Source organism: Alexandromys fortis, unplaced genomic scaffold, assembly GCF_014885135.2.
Source record: "Alexandromys fortis isolate MF-2015 unplaced genomic scaffold, M_Fortis_MF-2015_v1.1 scaffold_37, whole genome shotgun sequence".
Lineage (NCBI taxonomy): Eukaryota > Metazoa > Chordata > Mammalia > Rodentia > Cricetidae > Alexandromys > Alexandromys fortis.
Window position 1 is genome coordinate 4,762,692 of NW_026067914.1, and position 23,099 is coordinate 4,785,790.

The window sequence follows — 23,099 nt, forward strand, 5'->3', positions numbered from 1 at the left end:
ATTTCCTCTACCTTTTTGTTTGTAATCTCTAATTGTTTATGGCAGTTTTTCACCTCCTGCTTAAGGTCTTCTATTATTTTCATATAATTCACTTTTGAGTCGATTTCTTCTAATTCTTCTGGAGTAGGGTGTACAATTCTTCTTATTTCGGGATCCCTTGATTCTGGTGAAGTCATGTTGCCTTTCAGGTTGTTGGAGGAAGTCTTGCATTGGCGCCTTCCCATCTCCTCCTTCAAATGGAGCCAGGAGAGGCCTGGTGTCTTGGTCCAGTCTTTGCTGTGAATGAGTCTCTGGGTGTATCTCTTCAGTGTAGAAGCAGGGACCGTCCTGTCGAGCTGGAACTCCTCAGTACCCAAACATGGACTACCGTCCAGATGTAACTCCTCAGCACCGCTCTGGGTGGGTTGTGGATGCAAGCCCGATGTTTCTCCTGGTGCCCAGACCGGATCTCCTTGCTGCTTGGGTGGCTCGTAAACAAAGGGCCTACCTTGCTTGCTGCAGGCAGGCTATTGGGACAAAGGGGCTACCACCCTCCCGATTAGGATTCTGTCCTAGAGCCCGAATAGGCTGAGCTGGGAGATGTTATGTGGTCAAAGAGGGGTGGGAGTCAGACGGAGGGGGGGAGGGTTGTGATGCAAGCTGGGTGGGATAGGAAGAGAGAGGAGGTATTGGGCAGAGTAACCCCTGAGGATGACCAGGAAGTGTAGGAGGGATGAGGAAAGTCTGAGTTCCCTGTTCCGGGCTGCTGCCGAGGTCAGAAACTCACTCACCCCAATGATGTCTCTCCTGGTGCCCAGACCGGATCTCCTTGCTGCTTGGGTGACTAGTAAACAAAGGCGGTACTTGTGAATTTTTAAATCTGATCTTCTGCCAGCTTGATTGTTTTGAAAACTGGTTTAATCAATAAGTTAAATATGTTCTTACTGAGGCCAGTGCCTTTCTGAGAATTTACTAAGATTCAATCCACGTGGATTAATGTTTAACCATTAAAGAAATAACCTTTACATATTGAGTTTATATACAATATTTGGCAGTATTCTATGTGCAACATAGCTTTAAAAGTACAAAAACGAAAACAAACTTGCCCCCCCCAAAAAAACTGTATTCTCAATATTAAGGTTTTCCATAAATTAAATAAATGACATCTGTTTGGATAAAATCATTATAAGAGGTAGATGAAAAAGGACACTAGCTCTCTAGAGCGTGCTGCTCTGGCAAGCCTTGCCCCCCCCCCCGCCCCCATTCCCTCTGCCTTCCTGAAAACTATTAGATTACATTCCTAAAATTAACCACCCAGGTCTATTCCCTTATTTGGACACTTCCTGCTCCTGAGGCTGACTACCAAAGTCCAGCAATCAGAAGCCCCCTTTGGCTCACATAATTAACATGCCTATATAAAATGAAACCTCATCCTAACACAGGGTTTCCCCTTCTACCTTTATAAACTGCCATTTGTCTGTGTGCCACAGTCTCCTTTCTGTCAAGAGGCAGTCCTTTGTCCCTCTGGGACAAATATCCCTGCCCCTTTTTCTTGTCCCCTTCTCCTTCTCCCTCATCATCTATCTCCTGTACAACCATATCCTAGCCCATTCTAGCACAGACCTCCCCATTTCCTCTTCCTAAGAAAGACACCTGCAAGGTCATTTGATGCTATTTTTCTGCCTGAATCAGAATGCAGCCACTTTAACCTTTCTTCCCTGATTAATAAAGGATCTCTCTGTGAAAACAGGTGCCTGGGTGTGGTTTGTGTCTAATCTGGGGTTTGGAAGGGACCAACCTATGTGTGGGAGTCCCCTTCAGTACAACTTTGTTTTCTTTTTGTGTAAAAAAATAAGTGAAGCTAATTAAGTGTTTAACGACAAGAAATTTGTCTAACTTACAGTTCTTAGTGTTTAAAATTGGTCCTCAGCATCTGCTGGGATCTGGGAAGGGTTCACTGCAGATGATACTGTCACAGTAACAATAGTGGGAGGACAAAATTACTGAATAAGACAAGATACCAAAGCAAGGGAAGGCTTTCTTTTTAAATAAAGTCAGCCATGAGAACCATTGCATGGTCCCATGATAGCTACTCCACTCACTTCCAGTAACAGAACCACTATGACTTCCCACTGTGCCTTTCTGAAATTTTATTTTTATTTCTTTCAAGGTCTGGTTATTTTGATATTTGTTGCTCTTAAAGATGTATTTTTGACCCTTTAAATGGTTCCATTACCTCTAACAATTCACACTGAAGAGGAAAAAAGAACTCGAGGAAGAAAACAAATGGATAAACAAACATGATGACCTGAAATTGACTTCGAATAACGAGCAGAGACACGGATGGTTTCTGAGCCTTGATGCTGTGAGTTTTCCTGTGTTAAACGGATTATAAGTTTGCCAGGTTGTTGATTCTCTCTGAACTTATACCAGGAGGTCCATTGTTTAAAGAACAGGTGTTGTTCAGGTATTTCTTGTTTCTTTGTTTGTGTGTTTGTTTATTTTTGTTTGTTTGTTTGTTTTCTCAGTAGCTCGGAGCCTGTCCTTGAACTCACTTTGTAGTCCAGGCTGGCCTTGAACTCATGGAGATCCACCTGCTTCTGCCTCCCTAGTGCTGGGGTTAAAGGTACATACCACCACAGCCCTGCTCAGCCTTAAGTCAGCATAAGGTATAAGAGCAATAGCCAGCTTTGACTCAGGATGTTTTCTGTTTCTTTTCAGATGATTGACTGTTGCACTAAAAGATGGAATGCTCCTGTTGAGCTGAGATTCTGGCTTCTGATACTATCATGAGAAGATTCCTTGTGTGAGACAATCCATCAAATGTAAAATTCACAGGGTTTTATAAAAGACTAAAACATCTATTTCTGTGGAAGAGTTAATCAAGTTATTTACCAAAGTGCCAGGAATTTAATATATTCACTGAAAAAGTCATGGCACAATTAAATAGGGTATCACAAAACTGACCAATAAAACTTAGAAGCAACTGATAGAACAGATGCAGCCAAATATTAGGTGGAGCTCAAAGAATCCTGTGGAAGAGGGGGTGGAGAGATTGTAGGAGCCAGAGGGGTCAAGGACACCACAAGAAAACCCACAGAATCAACTGATCTGGGTTCACAGGGGCTCACAGAGACTGAGCTGACAACCAGGGAGCCTGCACAGGACTGACTTAGGCCCTCTGCACATGTTATACTTGGGTAGCTTAATCTTCTTGTGGACTCCTCTAACAGTGGGCTCAGGGGCTATATCTGACTCTGCTTGCTCTTGGGATTCTTTCCTCCTACCAGGTTGCCTTGTTCAGCCTTAATAGGAGAGGAGGTGCCTAGTTTCACTGCATCTTGATAGACCATGGCTGACTGATCTCCATGGGAGTCCTGCCCTTTTCCCAAGAGAAACAGAGGAGATGGGGATGGGGAAGGGGCTGAGAGGAGAGGAGGGAGGGGAAATTGGTCAGGATATAAAACAACAACAAACAAACAAAAACCAAAAACCTTAGAAGTCCGTGATTTGCTACTGTCATTGAAAGTTTCCAAAGCATAAACAGGTGTAACTGCTACTGGGTGTGAGTGGGGCTTAGGGCAGTGCAGGAACCGGGTGGAAGGAACTTCTAAGAGAAATAACTGCAGTAGGTCTTTCTTGAACAGAGGACTCATCCTCTAAATATCCCCAGTACTAAATGTTCTCATCACTTCCAAGGAAGCCACATGGTCAAGACCCCTACCATCATACCAGAGAAAACAGCTGGTAGAATTGGTAGAATAAAATCAAAGGGCCACGAGGCCACACATTCAGCATTCCCAAGAGTAATCCTAAGGCATAATTGATGATAGCAAAGGGTAAGTTTGGGTCGCGTACGTGGTCTTAAGCCCTGATCAGGAAAGTTTAATTAAGGGGAAAGTAACGAACAATACTGTCATTGTGATCTGAACATAAAATGTCCCAATATGCTCATGTATTTGAGCACCAGCTGATGGTGCTGTTTAGGAAGGCTGTAGGACTTTTACAAGGTGGAGCCTTGCCAGAAGGAGTATGTTACTGGTGGCAAGAATTGAGGTTTGGTAGCCTGGTCCAACTTTTTGCCTTTTTCCATGCTTTCTTAATGCTGGGATGGCCTCCTCCTCTGTTGACTGCATCTTCCATTTGAACACATTGGGATTTTATGCAGTGATCTGTTAGGTAGAAAGGATATCTTTGATTCTTTAAGGCATGAGAAGTTTAATCTACTGTTTTTGGATTCGACAGATCCCTGTGTTTTCTTGATTGCTGAGAAAATTGGAAAACGATTTGTGGTCTTTCTTCCTATGCTCTTTGGCTTTATCGACATTAGGCTACCAAACCCCTTGTCTTATGTTCCAGTATTCAGTTCCAGTCTAACTGATCAGATGAACTTCTGGGATGAGTGAAGAACTTCCTGATGTTCTTTGATTCCTCCATGAAGCAAAGAGAATTGCTTTCTTATTATGACAGCATTGTGCAGGAGCATTTCTCTGGGTTTCAGGCTGATGACACAGGTCACCACTGCCTTTGTGGCTATACATTGATTAATGGAGATGGGTTAATTTAAGATATGAGTTAGCCAGAAATACACCTAAGCTATTGGCCAAACAGTATTGCAAATAATATGGTTTCTGTGTGATTATTTTGGGGCTGAGCAGCCAGGAACAAACAAGCGACCTCTTATAACAGGCTGGCCCAAAATTCTTAATTTTATCTGATGAAGATAGGAATAACTCAACATAGAGGTACAGATATGAAACTTATAATCTTAGCTCATTTGTTATTCCATTGATCTGACCAACAGAAAGATAAACAACAAAAACAGCAGTCTTTTGCTAGGTAGGAGTGGACTTAGGTAACATGTTCCAGTCTATAAACACTATTTCTCATGAAAAAGGAACAAAGATTTCTTGAAAATGTGGAATTTGAAGTATTCATTCCCTGCGCAGCAGCCCTGCCCCCCAGTCTGCTAATGTCATTCCACACAGGCCACACCCGACTTCCAGACCCCACCTTTCTCCTGCCCAGCCTGCTCTGCTCACATATGACACCAAACTGACAAAAGCAGTCACCATGATGGGATCTCATCACAAAGTACCAATATATAAAAGGTCAAGGCAGCATTTTTGACTCCAAACCTATTAGGTCTATAGATGTGCTTGTCACTGAGAATTACCTGGATGAATCCCAGGATGCATAATTAAAAGAAAATTACAAACTTCATCAGAACACAAGGAGTTTAAAGAAAACACTACAAAACAAAACAACAAAATTAAGAAGAAATCACTTAAGGAGAATAAACATCTGAGTGATGCCCAGTAATAGCCAGGCACAGATGGAGGAGGGACAAGAGGGGCCCCACTCCTCAGTGCTGAACTATCAGCAGATGATACATCCTGGGAGAGGGGAGTGATTGCCTTCTGTATCCCCTGGTTCAACCCAGTGGTTATACAGATAACCCTCATTAAACTAAATTAGTCATAAAAGCAGACCCAAGGCCGTGGATCTGAGAAAATGACTGATGGGAAGAGGGAACTGCAGGGAGATGCGGCGACGTTAGAGCAATCAGAATGCACTAAGTCCATGGAGGACGCTGTTAAAGAGCTAATTTAATTGATAAAGATCTGCTCAGTGTAAGGAAGTAGCTGTTTGTGGAAGATTGATTTCCATTTTAAATGTCCTGAATATGAATACCTTTTATTTGGTTCAACAATTTGATTAACCAACCTCGATTAATTTCAAGGTTGTACAGAGTGCTGTGATGGGGACTTGAGGAGATGCAGAGATGAAGAAGAAAGACTCCTCCTGGATCTCTGACAGCTCTCAGCTGTCTTCCATCATTTACAGATCAGTTCAAGGCAAGACTTATCTGTCCTTGGTGGTGCTTTTTATTTAAGTGGTCCGTCCTACAGATTAACTCTGCTAGGCTCATAATTTCCCTCAGGGAAAGTCAAATGAACCAACTCAAGGTACTTTAAGAGGAATGCCTTGTGCTGTGTTAAAGTTCGTAGATTGCCCTGCGATAGAAGAGGGAAGCACACTGAATCCCTGCTGTACCTTGAATGTCTCTCTTTTTTTTAAAAAAAGTATTCATTTATTTATTATGTATACAATATTCTGTCTATATGCCTGCAGGCCAGAAGAGGGCACCAGACCCCATTACAGATGGTTGTGAGCCACCATGTGGTTGCTGGGAATTGAACTCAGGACCTTTGGAAGAGCAGGCAATGCTCTTAACCTCTGAGCCATCTCTCCAGTCCCCCTTGAATTTCTCTTAACTTGTTAAGCACCATGCGCTACTGGAAGGACCCCCTTGTAGTAGCATCTGACCCTGAAAGAGATAACAAAAGCAGTTTTTGAGCAGGTGGTTGTTTTCCTGCTCCTCATATCATTCTAATAGAAATCACCTCAATTAGTATTGATTTTTTAAAAACAAATCTTCTTGTTTGATGTCTGTGCTAATCTTAGAAAGTATACTATTTTAATGATCTTAAAAATCAATGATGACCCTATTTTGAGAATACACAGTTAAAATATGCAACAGGAGGTGGAAAGGATCTAGAATGTTTTGATGCTTGTTCATTGTAGGAATCAAGGATGCAGAGAGCCTGGTGGTGGGATGATGGAGAGAGGGTGGATGTCATAGAAACTTGGTACAAGAAATGGGGTTTAGGTAGATGCCCCAAATAAATAACTAGAAAGCCAGATTTTGCTGTGGCAAAGGTATTGATAAGGACAAGCATGAAGTGAATGCTGAATAAAGAATTAAAGAAGCCCAAAATAAAGAAGACAAAACAAACAAACTAACTAAACCCAGAAATGTGGACAAGATACCTTCTCAGAGAGTGAATGTAGAAAAACCCTGAGGGCAATTCTACAATTACCTCTGCTTGCTCCTAAAGAAGGTGTGCTTCTATTCCTCACCTGGCCATAAGGTATTCAGGGGTCAATCTTGCAGAGTCAGGAGGGAGCCACCTGAAACAAGTCAGACAAGTTACCAAACATTACCTTTTTAAACTAGGGACACCGGTTTTGATGCTGTGTTAGAAACCAAATATTTGCCAATAGAACTTCTGCCTGTCATTTCTTTCCAGAACAAACAGATTGGATTTTCACAATCTCTGGGATTTACTGGGTAAACAGGAATGTAAATTTGAGAAAAAACAGGACCAGCATAGGAATGACAGCGAGCTAAGCCAATCAAGACAGGAGTCTGTTACAGTGGTACCAGGCCATCCAATTAGCACTGGAACCTTTGGAGGATGGGAATACCTTAAGAAGACAGGTAAGAGGGAGGAGACACAGGGCCACAGGAGGATACTAAGCATCCCCAGGTTCAGAAGTCCATGTCCATAGTTTTAGCTTGAAGCAGCTTGTGGCTGGAAAAGTCCCAACAAGATCACCATCCACTTATGCAATCAGCGAGCATGTTGAGGCCTGCCAGCCCACACACAAGCAAAATGGCAAAGACTCTGAGAGAGATGTGTGGTCTCCTTTGAAGCACAGCTGAGGGGAGTTCCTAGGGCAGTTAGGGCATTCAGATATGATTGGTTTAAGCAAGTGGCAATCATATTGATGCATTCTAATTGGTCAGGGCTAGTCAGGGGCTCTTCAGACTACAGCCATTCTAATTTTGGCTAGGCCTAGACAAAGCATAGGCTTTGTCCCTGAGCTGTTGTGTTGGCTGGATGGCCTAGTATGTTCTGGCTGTGGGGGCTGATCCTTTTGCCCTGGCTTGGTATGCCTTATCTCCATTATCCCTGTGGTCAGGGGCACTAGTTATTAATTACTCTTTGTTCATGGCTTTTTAAGAAACCACTCCATCACATACCTAAACATAATAAAGGCAATATACTGCAAGCCAACATCAAAGTAAATGGAGAGATCTGGGAGTCTCTGGCATAGTAAGTTTTTTTTTTTAATCAAATAATTTAAAGGAACCCAAACAACTGTCTCCTCTTGCCTTTCATAAAATCCACTTCTCAATGTTGGACTTATTTTTGAACAAGTAGAATCCTATTCAGGGAGTCCTTTCAGACCAATAGCCTGTGGAACACTGCTGTGTATTCTTCTAGTAGTTTCAGTGTTTCAGCTTTTATGCTTAGGTCTTTGATCCTTTTGGAGAGTTTTTGTGCAAGATGATAGATAAGGCTCTAAATTCATTCTTCTGCATGTGGACATTCAATTTTTGGAGCACCATTTGCTGAAATCACATCCCCCAAGATTATGTTTTTAGTATCTTTGTCAAATATTGAATGGCTGAAGTTACATGTTTGGTTTGGTTCCTTGCTTTTGTTCTGTTGGTGTTTTATTTAGAGAGCATTTCTGTTGCTATGATGAAACACCATGACCCAGGACAGGAACTCAAACAGGGCAGGGACTTAGAGGCAGAAGCTGAGGCAGAGACCAGTGTATGTGGTACCATTTTCTGGGCAGGTGGTTATGGGATGTATAAAAAAGCTAGCCGAGCATAAATCTTGAGTGACCCAGCCAGCAAGCAGCATTTAATACTAAGGTTGTTGTATTGTACAGAAAAGCAGGTCCTTGATAGAAGGGAGCACTGCAAGATGTTTGCATGTTTGAGTGTGTGTGTGTGTGTGTGTGTGTGTGTGTGTGTGTGTGAGAGAGAGAGAGAGAGAGAGAGAGAGAGAGAGAGAATCGCAGGAATCAGAATCACAATGTTAAGTACATAAAGTCAATTGGCAGTCTTCTGTAAACCAAGGATATGCCCTCTGCGAATTATCTCACTTGACTGACTGTTTCTTAGATCACTGCTGAACTGAGGAGGGATTGGAATGTTCGGATTGACCTTTTCTAGGAAATCTCCAACACCAGACTTTGCCCCTCTCACATAGCACTCTGCTCTCTCATGCATCGCTCTGTCTTTGCAGTTGATTCTGTAAAATCCAGGCAGTTGTCTTGTTCTTCCTAAAATCTGAATTCAGTCCTCCCACTCAGGGAGAATGCTTGACCAGATTTGAATACTTCCTCCATGATGTGAGTTCTGAAACTAAGTCCAATGAGTACTCGGCGTTTTGTACTTCCTAATAAGAAACTTGTAAATGGCATTTTTAATGTATTTACATCACTGAACACAATGAAGGTTTATCATCATGGAAATTTTTTCTTCTACAGCTATCCATAATTTTTGCTTTTGGCCATCTTTCCAATAACCATTGGTTATCAATAAATAATATTACTATGCTAGTTTTTACCTTCTGGGTTTTATATGAATGGGATGATAAATAAGATTTTTCTTTTATTGTATTGTCTTAAATGTTAGTTATTATGTAATTATGTAAAGAGTCATTCACAATGCTTGTGAATAATTAGTTATATTTCTTACTCATATTCTATTGTGTGCATTGTCACAGTTAACATGTTTAGTATTAGAGAGAGAGAGAGAGAGAGAGAGAGAGAGAGAGAGAGAGAGAGAGAATGAGGGATAGAGAGAAAGAGCAAGAGAGAAGGTATGTGTATGGTATATATGTATTTATATATCAGTGTGAGAACTCACACATGCATATGTGAACATGCATGTGGAAGCCAGGGGCTGACAGGAGGTGTCATTAGGTGTATTCCTTTATACGTCTCACCCTATTTTTTGAGACAGGGTCTTTTACTGAACATGAACCTTGCCATAATTTTTCTAGACTGACATAATTAATCTAGACTGACAGGTCAGAAAGGCCCCAGGTCCGCCTACCTTAACCTTCCTTGTCCTGTGATTATAGGTGCTTGGCTTTTTAATGTGAGTATTAGGTCTCTGCACTGAGGTCATCTACCCATCTCTTCAGACCCGAGATCTGATGTTTGAAGCCAGGAGAAGAAGGGTGTCTCAGCTACAAAAGAGGGAAAAGAGAGAATCTGCATCTTTGTTATAATTTTTTTTTTTACTTCAAGGACTGAACAGATGTGACAGTACTCAGATATTTTGGGTGAGGGTACAATATCCATACACTTTTTATTGATATAAAGGCTACTTCTATCTGGTTGCAGTCTCACACATGGTCAGAAATAAGACCTTCCCACCTATCTAGTATCCCTTAATATAGCAAAGTTGACATTGAAATTAATCATCACATTAATACATGTGAAAGTACGGGAAAGTAGATGGACTGAAGATTTGCTGTGAAGAACAGTGCAGCCCCCTTTCTCACATTATTTCTCCCATTTTGTCTTTTCATCTGTGTGACTGTGAAACCAGCGTGAGGATATGAGAATGCAATGCTTACATTCAGACGTAGGTAAAGACGTAGACACAAGACACAATGCTGCAAAGCAGAACTCCAGGCAGTATTCCTCTGCATGCTTTGAAAGTCCTGAAGCAGATTCTCTTCTGCTTTGAGGATGCACTGGGAAATTTTACTAAAGCTGTTAAGTTTTCAACTAGAATGTGGAGATGACCATGTGGGACAATGCACTCCTTCCTCTTGGGTGGATTTACAAGTGGCAGAACTGGAAGCTCTCTTGTGCTTGCACGTGGGAGGATGGTGTAATGCTTCCATTCTGCTTTATGATGCGCATTCAGAACCATGGGGTTCAATCCTAATTGCTTTGCTTTCCAGGTAAAGTCCTGACCTTATACTACAAGCACATTTTCATGAATTTGTAACTAGTGAGAGGCCTTGGGCAGTATTCTTAGATGTTTTCTTGGAAAATTGGCTTATGATTGACACTACTGGAGATTTTAGAAGTGGAACCTGGCTTAATGAGTAACAGATATGGCAATAGGATCCAAGTAGAGGAATGACGGAGGAGGCAGAGTCCTATAAGTTAGTGAATGGGCCTGTAAAATGGTCACGGTACATGCCACTTCAAGATGCTGTCATTGACCAGATTTCTCAAGATCCCTTCAATCACACTTTGAGAGTTGTGATGGGGCAGTAAAAGGGATATTGTAGCTTTGTGTTGGGGCAGTTAAGAGTATATTGTAGCTAAAGGACAAGTTAAATAGTAACCATCCACCCATTCCTCTATGGACTCTGGTTCAGGAGGGTGAAACAGAATGTCCAATGGAACATGATCATCAGAGAAGGTTAAGGGCAGGAGGGCACTTGGAAGGTCAGAAAGAAAATATAAGATCTCCCCCTTCTTATGTCATTTCAAGGCCATAGCCAGTGCTTAGTGACTGAGGCTCACGGGGTCCTCTAGTGGGCTTCAGTTCTCAAGGTGTGATTCCTATGCCTGAGATCCACGAGATCTACAGATGGCTAAGCATCGGAGCTGGCTTCTAGTGAGCTTATTTCTCACTGAGGTTCTTCTTTTGGAGGCTGGGAAAATCCTGACTATATCTACACTGGGTGAGTGCCTGCTGGGAATGCAGACAGAGTATTGTAGCTCAGGACACATGGGATAATGTGTCTCATAAAACAGCAGGTAGAGGACCATCTGTGCACAAGATTTTCTAGCTAGGCTTGGATCTAACCTGGGGGAGGAGGTATGGAGTGTGCAAAGTGGTGCTTATAAGGGACTCCACCAAAAGGTGGGCATAAATAGTAGACGGAAATAGCATCTGATGTGGACACAGCTCCAGGAGACTAAGCATTGTATTGCAAAGTAGACAAGAATGGCTTCTTTACTGGGACCTAAGATTGTGAGTAGATGGGAGGCATATGAGTCAAATTTCCAGGCTAATCCTTCAAAAAAGGGAGCAGTGAATATTTCTAGATTTTTCTGGGAAAGGCTGCCATCTATAAAGATTTTTGGTTTAAAAAGAGCCTCTTCTTCTCTTTAAGCACATAGTCACTGAAGTCTGCATGACCCAAGCCAGCATCTTATTCTACGAACTATTATGTTACTCTTACCACTAAAAGTATTCTGCCCCCATTGTTTGGTATGGGGCTCATGACAATGCTGTAGGACTCAGGACAAGAATCTCTGATAAAAGTCAGGGTCATTTAGGGGAAATACATATTAATACCAACAAGTAGCTTCCCATTCATAGACATTGCGAAAACTTTTTTTTTTCAAATGATCAATTTGTTTGCATTCATATTTAAATACATGTTACCCAGGATTAGGGCAGGAAAGAACCCAGACATAATAGAAAAGCAGAGTTGATGAATGTGCTATCCTGTTTTAATTCTCAACTGGACACCTATGAGTGCCAGTAAAGTTTCAAGATTTTAGCAAAGTAAACTTTGACATCCACAATTAACATGGACAAGTAATTTGCAAACTGTGCTAACAATCCCCTCATCATAGCTATTCCCCAATGCCAAGTTTTCAGGATAACTCACATATTATCACATCTTTCATATTTAAAATTAATGATTTTAAACAGATAATTAAAAGCAAGTGAAACTGGGTGGCTTACTGAGAGTTTTTGTGGTAATTGTAAGATGTTTTATTCATTCTGAAGGAAGTATGATCTTGCCGTTACAAAGTGCTGACACAGCTTACTCTGCCGAATTACTAAGGAGCTTATATAAGGTGTTCTGTCACTAAAACTTTTGTTTACATTTGTGTATCTAGCTGTCCTAATCATAAAGGAGTGTTATCCTATAAGCATTTCATCCTTGGCCTATGATCTAGCATTTTATGGCAAAGCTATTAGCCTTATGGATTTATCAATGAAAAGTAAATTTGCTGTATCGATCCTGTTCACTTCTCCTAGCTATCTCAGTAAGATGATAAATTTAAAAAAATATTTATTTTTATTGTATGAATATTTTACCTACATGTATGTCTGTTTGGTACCCATGTACCCAGTCGTGGTAGGGGTTCTAAGAAGGCATCAGGGCTAGTAGAACTGGAGTTCTAGGTGGCTATGAGCCTTCATTGGGTGCTGGGTATTGAATGTGAGGCATATTCAAAAATGGTGCTGGCATAACTAGATACCAACATGTAGAAGGATGTAAATAGATCCATATCTATCACCTTGCAAAAAATACAAGTCCAAATGGATCAAAGACCTCAACATAAAACCAACCATACTGAGCCTGATAGTAGAGAGGTTTTGTTGATTTCACCTCTTAATTTGATTATTTTCTGTTGTCTAGTCCTCCTGGGTGAGTTTGCTTCTTTACGTTCTAGAACTTTCAGTTATTCCGTTAACTTGCTAGTGTGGGATGTTTTTAGCTTCTTTATGTAGGCATTTAGTGCTATGAACTTTCCTCTTAACACTGCTTTCATTGTGTTCCATAAGTTTGGGATATAGTATGGTCATTTTCAATATATCTCATGAAGTCTTTAATTCCTTTATTTCTTCCTTGTCCCATTGGTGATTTATGTAAGCACTGTTCGATTTCCATGTGTTTGTTGACTTTCTGAAATTAGTATTGGTGTTGAATTCTAACTTTAAATCATAGTGATCTAATACGACACATGGGTTATTCCATTTTTTTTTGTTTTTGTATCTGTTGAGGTTTGCTTTGATACCAAGTATGTGGTCAAGTTTTGAGAAGGCTCCATGAGGTTCTGAGAGAAAGGTATATTCTTTTATGTTTGTCCTGAACGTTCTATAGATGTCTGTTAAGTCTATTTGAGTCATAACATCTGTTACTTCCTTTAATTCTTTGTTAAGTTTCTGTCTAGAAGACCTGTCCAATGGTAAAAATGGGGTGTTGAAGTCTCCCACTATTAATGTGTGATTTAAAATTTAACAATTTTTTTGTTTGTTTGGTTTTTTAGTTTGTTTGTTTTCTTGTTAAGGTGGACTTGTATTTGGGGCATAGATGTTCAGAACTGAGATTTCTTCTTGATGGATTTTTACTGTGATAAATATGAAATATGCTTCTTTGTCTCTTTTGATTGATCTTAGTTTGAGGTCTATTTCGTTTGATATTAGTATAGCTACACCAACTTGTTTCTTAGTTCCATTTGATTAGAAATTTTTTCTTCAACTCTGAGGGGATGTCTGTCTTTGAGGTTGAGGTATGTTTCTAGTATACAGTAAAAGGATGGATTCTGTTTTTGTATCCAATCTGTTAGCCTGTGTCTTTTTATAGGTGAGTTAGGTCCATTTATATTAAGGGATATTAATGACCAGTAATTGCTAGTTCCTGTCATTTTGTTTTTCATGTAGGTGATGTTATTGTGTACGTTTCCCTTCTTTGGGGTTTGCAGCTGTGAGATCATCTACTATCTGTGTTTTTGTGGGTGTATCTGATTTCTTTGGGTTCGAGTTATCCTTCTAGTACTTTTTATAGGGCTGAATTCGTGTCCCATAGCTCCTGGATATTTTGTGCTAAGCTTTTGTTAGATTTAACATTCTCTTTGACTGATGAGTTGATTTCCTCTATCATATCTTCAGTGCCTGAGATTCTTTCTGCCACCTATTGCATTCTGATATTTATGCTTGCATTTGTGGTTCCTGATCATTTACCTATAATTTCCATTTCCAGAATTCTCTCGGTTTGTTTTTCCTTTATTATCTTTATTGCAATTTTCAAGTCTTGAATCATTGCTTTCATCTCTTTTTTTTGGTTTTCTTTAAGGGATTTATTAATTTATTTCAATTGTTTTGTTTTTTCCTTTACTTCTTTGAGGGAGTTTTTCATTTCCTCTTTAAGGGACTCAAGATCCTAAAGTCATTTTTTTTTATGTCGTCTTCTGCTTCATTTGTGTGGGGGTGTTCAAGTCTTGCTGCTGTAGAACCACTGGTTTTTGGTGGTGCTATGTTTTACTTTGTGTTGTTGAGTGTGTTCTTATCTTGTTGTCTTCCCATCCTTTCTTCCAACTGTTGTAGTTGAGTTTTGTCTCTGGTGATCAGTCCTCCAGGCACCCCTGGATCCTAGGCTCAGATGACGGCTCCTCGTGGTGGAGTTGGTGCCATGGTTCAGCTCATGAAGGATGTTGCTCAGTGACTGTGGAAATGGGATGTGGTCAGGCCTTCCTTGCTTGGTGGCTTTGACAGAGTTTGTGCACTGGCAGGTGGGCCTATTGCCTACTGGCTCTGGCCTTTTATTATTTGAGATTAGAATTATGATATGTTCCCCTTACCTTTCACCCTCCAAACCCTCCCATATACATTTGCATAATCTCTTTGAAAGACTTGGCCTCATTGTTGTAACATGCATAGATGTATATTTGCACACAAATGCACTACTAAATATGACCTGCTCAGTCTGTATAGTGTTACTTGTACGTATGTTTTGAGGGATGACCATTGTTTTTATCGGATAATGAATTATTGTAGTCTTCCCCAGGGAAGCCTATTTCTCCCACTCTTGACACTCTTAGTTGCCTCTGTTTTTATTGTAGTTGTTTTAGTTTGTTCTCTCTCTCTCTCTCTCTCTCTCTCTCTCTCTCTCTCTCTCTCTCTCTATTTGTGTGTGTACATGCGTGTGTGTTTACAAGATTGAAGGCTCCTGGGTTTTTCCACATTGACTTTAGCTTGTCTATGTTGTTGTCCTTGTTCAGCTCATGTTAACATAGTCCTGCTGGCGAGATTTATGAGTTTAGCTTTCTTTGGCTCTTAATCATCTTACCTCCTCCTCTGAAATGATCCCTGAGCCTCAGAGGGAAGAAGTTGCTTCATTTATCTCCTTTCTTCATGGTTCTTTTATGTTATGAAGGTAAAGACCCCCAATTCTTGATATAGCACTTGTTTCTGGCCTCACTGACTTTACTTATCCAGTTTGAAATTCTCAGACTTCCTCCTGGTTGAACTCTTTCTCATGAGCGTTCATTTGAATGGCTGCATCACTGGCGTTGCCCTTCTTCTCAGTCTATAAGAACAGGAGCAGCAGTCCGAGGTGTAGTGGGCTTTTATGTGTGCTGTGTTATTTCAGACAACACACATGTAAATGAGAATAGTGACTCACTCAACAGATACATTCTATTTCCCTGACTTATCCTGCTCTGCCCTAATCTAATGGTGGTGCTTTTAGCTCTCCCAGTCATTCTGCCTTCCCAGCCTTTGTTATACAGCTTTCATTTCTTTTCTTAACGTATCTCTCCCTGCTTTAGCTTTGGACTCAAAACTAATGTTCTAAAGAAATTGTGGCTGTGAAGAAGCCATTATTGTGATGATACTTGTATATTTCCTGAGGATCCCAGGAGTGTTGGAGAATTTACTTTGCCCCCACCTTCTTGTGTGACTGGCGCTCCTCCTGCTCATCTCATTTATTGAGGCCTCATGGTGATCCTTAATGGCTTTATTGCAAAGGGTATAAACTCGGGTCTAAGAAGAGATATTTCTTAACTGAGAGCTCCATACTCTTCTGTCTCCATGAAAATTTCTTTGACTGAAAAGGTATCAATCATTATATTGTGATATTTTTTTTCCATCATTATGAAAATTGTTTTGAACCAAATGACTGTAGGCACGGGAAGATACAGTGGAAAATATAAATGTACCATAGGATGAAGAGTATCTAATGTCCAACAGAGTAGCTCATTATATCAAGAATGGGAACCCTCAGATTTGTAAAGGTTTATTTATTTTTATTCTTATGAGCATTTTCATTGCACAGATAGCATATAAATATGCCATGTGCATAAATTCGTATGTTAGATTTCCTGGAACTGGAGTTTGAGATTATTGGGAGCCATCATGTGAGTGTGGGGAACTGAACCAGAGTCTTCTGGGAGAGCAGCCAATGCTCTCAATTACTGAGCCATCTCTTCAGGCATAGTCTTCATATCTTTGGTGGAGGATTTCTATTGACCGGAGCTATGGGTTCGTGTCCTGAATATTACCTACAGTGTAATCGAGGGCAGGGAGAAACTGGTTTCTCTCTATGCATTGTGAGGTTCTCTATGTCTTTACATTCACTTTTGGATTTCTTTATGTCAGCTGTTTATTGTAATCCGAAACCTTTTTATTAGTCTCCTCAAAAATGAACTTATGTTTTATTTCTAGGTGGAAGCCATTATTTATTAATGAACCGTGTGTCACAAATCCTTCAAGACAATGGCCATAATGTGACCAAGATGCTTAATAAAATTATGTACATCCCAGGTACTTTTCAAATCAATTATTACACTAAATCAGTTTAAATAATAAATAATTGCTTTTGATAAAAGTTCTGTATTTGGCCTTATTTAGAGATAAATTGTGGTGTGTGTGTGTGTGTAAAGGTTTTGTAGATCTCATTAGAAAATGTTTTCTTGTAGATATCATTAGAAAATACATATTTCTGTATGTTACTTCTTGGTATAGGTTGACAATGATTGCAGTATGTCCCCCAAATCTTAATGTTCTAGAACCAATGGTTTTGAACATTATTTAGCTCTAAGAAGTAGGTCTATAATGGAATAGACTTGGAAAGTAATTGTATTGTCCTTCCAGGTGTGGATTATTTCTCAGTAGAGTGAGGTAGGTGTTTATAAAAGAGTGAATTCTACCTTCTCTGGCCTCTTTTTCTTTTCCATCATGTGGCTCTTGTATCCACCATGTATTACACACACCACCTTCTGTATTAAGATGCGGTGAAAAGACAGCCATCAAAAGCTATTCACACAGCTCCATGTAATCTTGGATGGTCAATCTTTGAAATATAAGTTAAAGAGTTTCTTAGGTTTATTTTTCTTTGTGTGTACTTGTGTGTGATTGCGCATATTTCTGCATATAAGTATAGGTGGCCAATGATGCCAAAAGAATTGGTTGGATTACTTTGACCTGGAGTTAACAGGCAGTTGTGAGTTGCCTGATGTGGTTGCTGGGAATGGAACATAGGCCCTTGGCAAGTGCAATTCACACTTTTAACGGCAGAGCCAACTCAGTAAAATATTAAAAATACAAGTTAATTAATATCAGCTATTTTGTTATGGCAACAAAAATAGATTAAATAACCCATCACGTGAGTGTCACTCCCAGTCAACGCTACACGTAATTGTTGATTATGTGAATAAATTCTTGTGTCAAGTGTGTCTAGGAGTAGTGTTGAACAGACATATTCTGCCATATAGAATTTTGGCACTTTAATTATCTAAGGTTCGCTACACTCAATGCCACTCAAATCCATTTCTATTTTTAAATGAGACTTATAATTTAAGAGCTATTTTCCAGTGACCTTTACATTTATGCTCAAATTTTGGGATGTGTGATTGAGAAGATCTCAGATGCTTGATTGAGAGATCTCTGCCGACGCTCTGCACAGTGCTATCAGAAGTTCTCAGTTCGTTTAGTGCATCCGGAGAATCATAACCCAACTAAAGGCCAGCAGTCTCTGCTGATAGACTAGGGCACAGAAGCCCAGAAAACTCCAACTCTCTGTTTGGATATATTTTTATACATTTAATGGTCCCTAATAGTCTGGTTTCCTAACTGCAATTCATGCTCACCCTGTTTTCTTAGTCCCACAACCTTTGATCTACTGCTCAAAGCTTCAGACTCTAATCCTTTAGCAAACTAAGCACAAAAGTTCTGTAGAATTTCCCCATAGCAGTGGAACGGATGTCTTTTCTTTGTAGATTCAAGTGTTGCTGTCTTCAGATTTCTTTTGTCCTTTATTCCCCCCGCCTCGCCCCTGCCACCTTGTCCTCCTATTTGCTGTCTTGTGTCCTTTTCTTTATTTTTCTTTTTCTGAGTTTTTCTGAGATGGGCCCAGGTTTTGTGGAACTTTACTGCAGTTTCTGTGTACTTTTTTTACACAAAAATGTAACAATGAAAGCAATGATCCAAGGAAGGTTTTTTTTTTTTTGTGTGTGTGTGTGTGTTCAGAAAAACAGGATCAGAAAAACCATGTAAATAAATGACAGTAAGCACATACTAAATACTAACAGAGCAGACTTTCCCCAGAATTTTCTAATGATACAGCAGTTTAAGTATATACTATAGATTTTATCTGGGAAAGCACAAAAGGGACGCAGAAGGCCGTATCCTGATCAGGGCACACTGAGGAGAGCACTCAGCTTATCCTTTCAGCTTATTGTGCTCTATACGCTCTGACATCCAATGTGAATAACCATGTCCTATAAATTGAATTTAAATGTTTATCACAGGAGGCATGAGATCATGTCCAACAACAATCCAAGGAACAAAATGCACTTAAGGTGAAGTTCCTCTGCCTCTTTCACAGTTCCCCAAGGCATTTTTCACAGTGTTTCATTCTTTTGGCCTCATTTCAACACTAACTGTAAGTCTACCTACCTACCTATCTACCTGTCTGTCTGTCTATATCTACAGAAACATTCTCATGTATCCTAGGATGGTTATAAAATTGCTTTATATTAAATAATAACCTTGATTTTCTGTTCCTCCTTCCTCTACCTTCTGAGTCCTAGGATAATAAATGTGTGCCATACATTTTTCTGTGTGGTACTTGGGATCAAATGTAGGATTTTATATACACTAGCCTGGTACTGTAACAACTGAGTAACATATCATTACCTGTCGAGCCCATTTTTCACTAGGCATATATCTCAAACTAAATGCCATCTTTGTTTTGACGGAATCAATCCAATAATATCAGTGATCCTCAGATACACATACACACATTTCTGTGTGAAAATTACTCTCTCTACATTGGCAGCTGGTAGTTCAGTATACTTCCTCCATGATGTGAATTCTCAAAACTAAGTCCAATTAGTGCCAAGTGTCCTGTACTTCCTAATGAACAATGAGTGAATCAGATTTTTCCCCAGATAGTGTTTCTAGTTTTGTTTTTACTCATTTAAAACATAAGCAGATCTATCTATTCCTCCACTTTGGTCACTTTTCAGGGAGGTGATGATTCTGGAAGTTCTTTATTGTACAGGGTTGTTTTGGCTATCCTGGGCTTTTCATTTTTCCATATGAAACACATCTTAATCTCAATGACAGACATTACCTCAGAGTAAAGGACTGGGAAAAGATTTTCCAATTTAAATGGACCTAAGAAACAAGCAGGTATAGCTATCCTAAAATCTAACAAAATAAACTTCAAACTAAAATCAATCAGAGGAGATGAAGAAGGATACTTTATACTCATTATAAGAAAAATCCATCAAAATGAAGTCTCGATCCTGAAAATCTATGCCCCAAATACAAGAGCACCTACATATGTAAAAGAAGCATTACTAAAGCTTAAATCACACATCAAACCCCACACACTAATAGTAGGAGACATCAACACCTCACTCTTCCTAATGGAGAGGTCAACCAGACAGAAACTTAACTGAGAAATAAGAGAACTAACAGATGCTATGAATCAAATGGACTTAACAGACATCTACAGAACATTCCACACAAACACAAAAGAACATACCTTCTTCTCAGGACCTCATGTAACCTTCTCTAAAATTGACCACATACTTGGTAACAAAGCAAACCTCAACAGATATAAAAAAAAATTGGAGTAACCCCATGTATCTTATTGGATCACCATTGTTTAAAGTTATAATTTAACAACAACACTAATAACAGAAAGCCTAGAAACTCATGGAAATTGAACAGTGAACTATTGAAACACCTCCGGGTCGAGGAAGAAATAAAGAAAAAAATTAAAGACTTCAGTGGAAATGACGGCCCAATGTATCCATACCTATGGGACACTATGAAAGCAGCGCTAAGAGGAAAGTTCTTAGCACTAAGTACCTACATAAGGAAAGTGGAGAAATCTCACACCAGTGACTTGACAGAATGCTGGAAAGCTCTAGAACAAAGAGAAGCAGGCTCACCCAGGAGGAGTAGACAGGAAATAATGAAATTGAGGGCTAAAATCAATAAAATAGAAACAAAAAACAATACAAAGAATCAGTGAAACAAAGAGCTGGTTCTTTGAGAAAATCAAGAAGATAAGCAAACCTTTATCCAAACTAATACAAAGGCAGAGAGAGAGAGAGAGAGAGAGAGAGAGAGAGAGAGAGAGAGAGAGAGAGAGAGAGAGAACATCTAAATTAACAAAATCAGAGATGTAAAGGGGGACACAACATCAGACATGGGGACATCTAGAGAATGAAATGGAGTCTTTTGTATCTGAGGGGGGTGTTAGGAAAAAAGACACAGCTACTCTGACCATTTCTTTCTGTATATTCTCAGGATGTTCCATCTTTCATTGTTCACCACAGTTGATATACACGAGAAAAATTTCCAGGCAACACAGGAGTTACATTGGATTGTCACATTCGATTTCTTAAGTAAATGATGAAAGCAGGTTATGTACATGCAATAAATCTTAATAACTTATCACAGAGCAAGGAAAGAGAAGTTTTTTTCTCAGGCAACTCCTTAATTGGTGGGCTGTAAAGAATTGCAGCTGCAAAGAATTGGTCATTTCATTGTCAATCTGGAGAGCTAGTCTTGTAAAGGATTTTAAAGGAGTTATAAACCTAAAACTGCTGAGGAGTCTAAGAAAATTAGGAAATTATGTACTGTAAGCTATACTTTTGAGTATATAAACGTTTTTATCATTCATTCTGTGATTAGCAGTCATAAATGTCAGGATTTCTGGGACTCAGAGTTCCCTGCTTATACAAACACAGGTGTTTCTTAATTCTTTAGTTTGGGTACGGATTATCATACCTCTTTGTATGCAGCTTCATTGACAGTCTGCAAGACATAGTGACACTAAAAGTGTTTTATATCTAATATGCATCTTCTGTCCTGTGCTTCAGACCATCTAAAAGAAAACTTGCCTCTTTTTCTTCAGGCTATAAATATAAATATCAGGAAGGTGGTTTGAAAACCTGTACATCTCGGGCAACAGAAGTAGTAGTTTCCTCTGTAGGGTTGTGATCTCCACAGCCATGGGGTTTTGATCATGTTTATAGAGCCAAGTCCCTTCATTGTTTTCTCCTTGCAGCAAACTGTAAATTCAGCTATACGTTGGTCAATACCTCTATAGCATTTATGCCACTACCACACCACTGGGTCCATTTTCTCTATACGTTGGTCAATACCTCTATAGCATTTATGCCACTACCACACCACTGGGTCCATTTTCTCTATACGCTGGTATTGTGACAGGGAAGGCCCATCACTAGAAAAAACCACTGGTGAATTTTTCCACTAGTGGTCTGTGTAGCACCTTCTGACAAGATAAAAGCTATCCAGAAGGAAAGGAAGTTCCAATTCAGTTCCAGCTTGATTTTGCTCTGCATTACAACCAAACTTTGTGGTGATTTTACCAGTACAGTCTTTTTTTTTTTTTTTTAACAGATTTATTTATTTATTTATTTATTTATTTATTTATTTAGTATACAATATTCTGTGTGCATATCTGCAGGCCAGAAGAGGGCACCAGACCTCTTTACAGATGGTTGTGAGCCACCATGTGGTTGCCGGGAATTGAACTCAGGACCTTTGGAAGAGCAGGCAATGCTCTTAACCACTGAGCCATCTCTCCAGCCCTACAGTCTTGTGATCTAGTTAAGCAATTAAAACAATGGCAACAGTCTATCTTATTGTGAGTACTTCTGGGGCTTCCTAACCAACAACTCATAGGAAGCTATCCTACCCTGTCTTGGAATTTTTTGTTTCATCATTCCTGGCTTCTGAGACCAGCATTATTTAAATACGCATGGCGTCACTTTTTAAACAATCTAAAATTTTGTTGCATGTGTTTTGTCATTAACTTTGTTTACTTATTCTGTGTATGCATGTATGCAAGCTCTAGTGTGGACACGTGCTGAACATAGGACAAGCGGCAGGAGTTGATTCTCTCTTTCCAGTCTGAGACCTAGGAATCAGGCTTGGCAGTGAGTACCTTAACCTGCTCAACCAACTCACTGGCCTCCTAGATTTTCTTTTCTTCTTTGACAGTTCACTTTCAGAGCAGTAGATTTCCGCACGGTTTCTGTATAATCTGTAGTTTCCATTAGTATCTCCCTCACCATTCTGCTAAACTTCTGTCCTCTTTATCACTTCAACCTTGTTATTCTGACTGTTTTCCCACACTCTAATTTTCCATGTGTCCAACTCTCACCACTAACATCAGGATTCCCCTTCCGAGCCATTCATTGCCCCTTTCTAGTGTCTACAAATATTTCAAGGTCAGGAATGGAAATTTGATAGAATATCCCTAAAGCAAGTAGTTGTCAGGGACCAGCTTCTACAAAAATACCTCTTCCCAGGGTAGGGCCATGGGGATTTAGAAAATATTTATAAAGAATATGAATAGGTGAAAGAAAATATTAAAACAGAGAAATATGTAGAATAATATCGTAAGGGAAGTCCAATGAGTACTGATATTCGCCCGTGTTTAATTTTCAATTGCTTTAAATACCCCTGGCCCCAAAAGGTAGGTGTA

At 39.7% G+C, this 23,099-nt stretch overlaps 1 protein-coding gene across 1 annotated transcript in view; it reads left to right on the forward strand.

The window, feature by feature from the left end:
- The first annotated feature begins 10,792 nt into the window (after window positions 1-10,792).
- Window positions 10,793-23,099, forward strand: part of Ugt3a2 (UDP glycosyltransferase family 3 member A2) — a 32,341-nt gene continuing 20,034 nt past the window's right edge. The window contains exons 1-2 of the mRNA XM_050138921.1: window positions 10,793-11,282; window positions 16,790-16,888. Of these exons, the coding sequence (XP_049994878.1) occupies window positions 11,189-11,282; window positions 16,790-16,888 (193 nt within the window). The 5' untranslated portion in view covers window positions 10,793-11,188. The remainder of the gene's footprint in view (window positions 11,283-16,789; window positions 16,889-23,099) is intronic.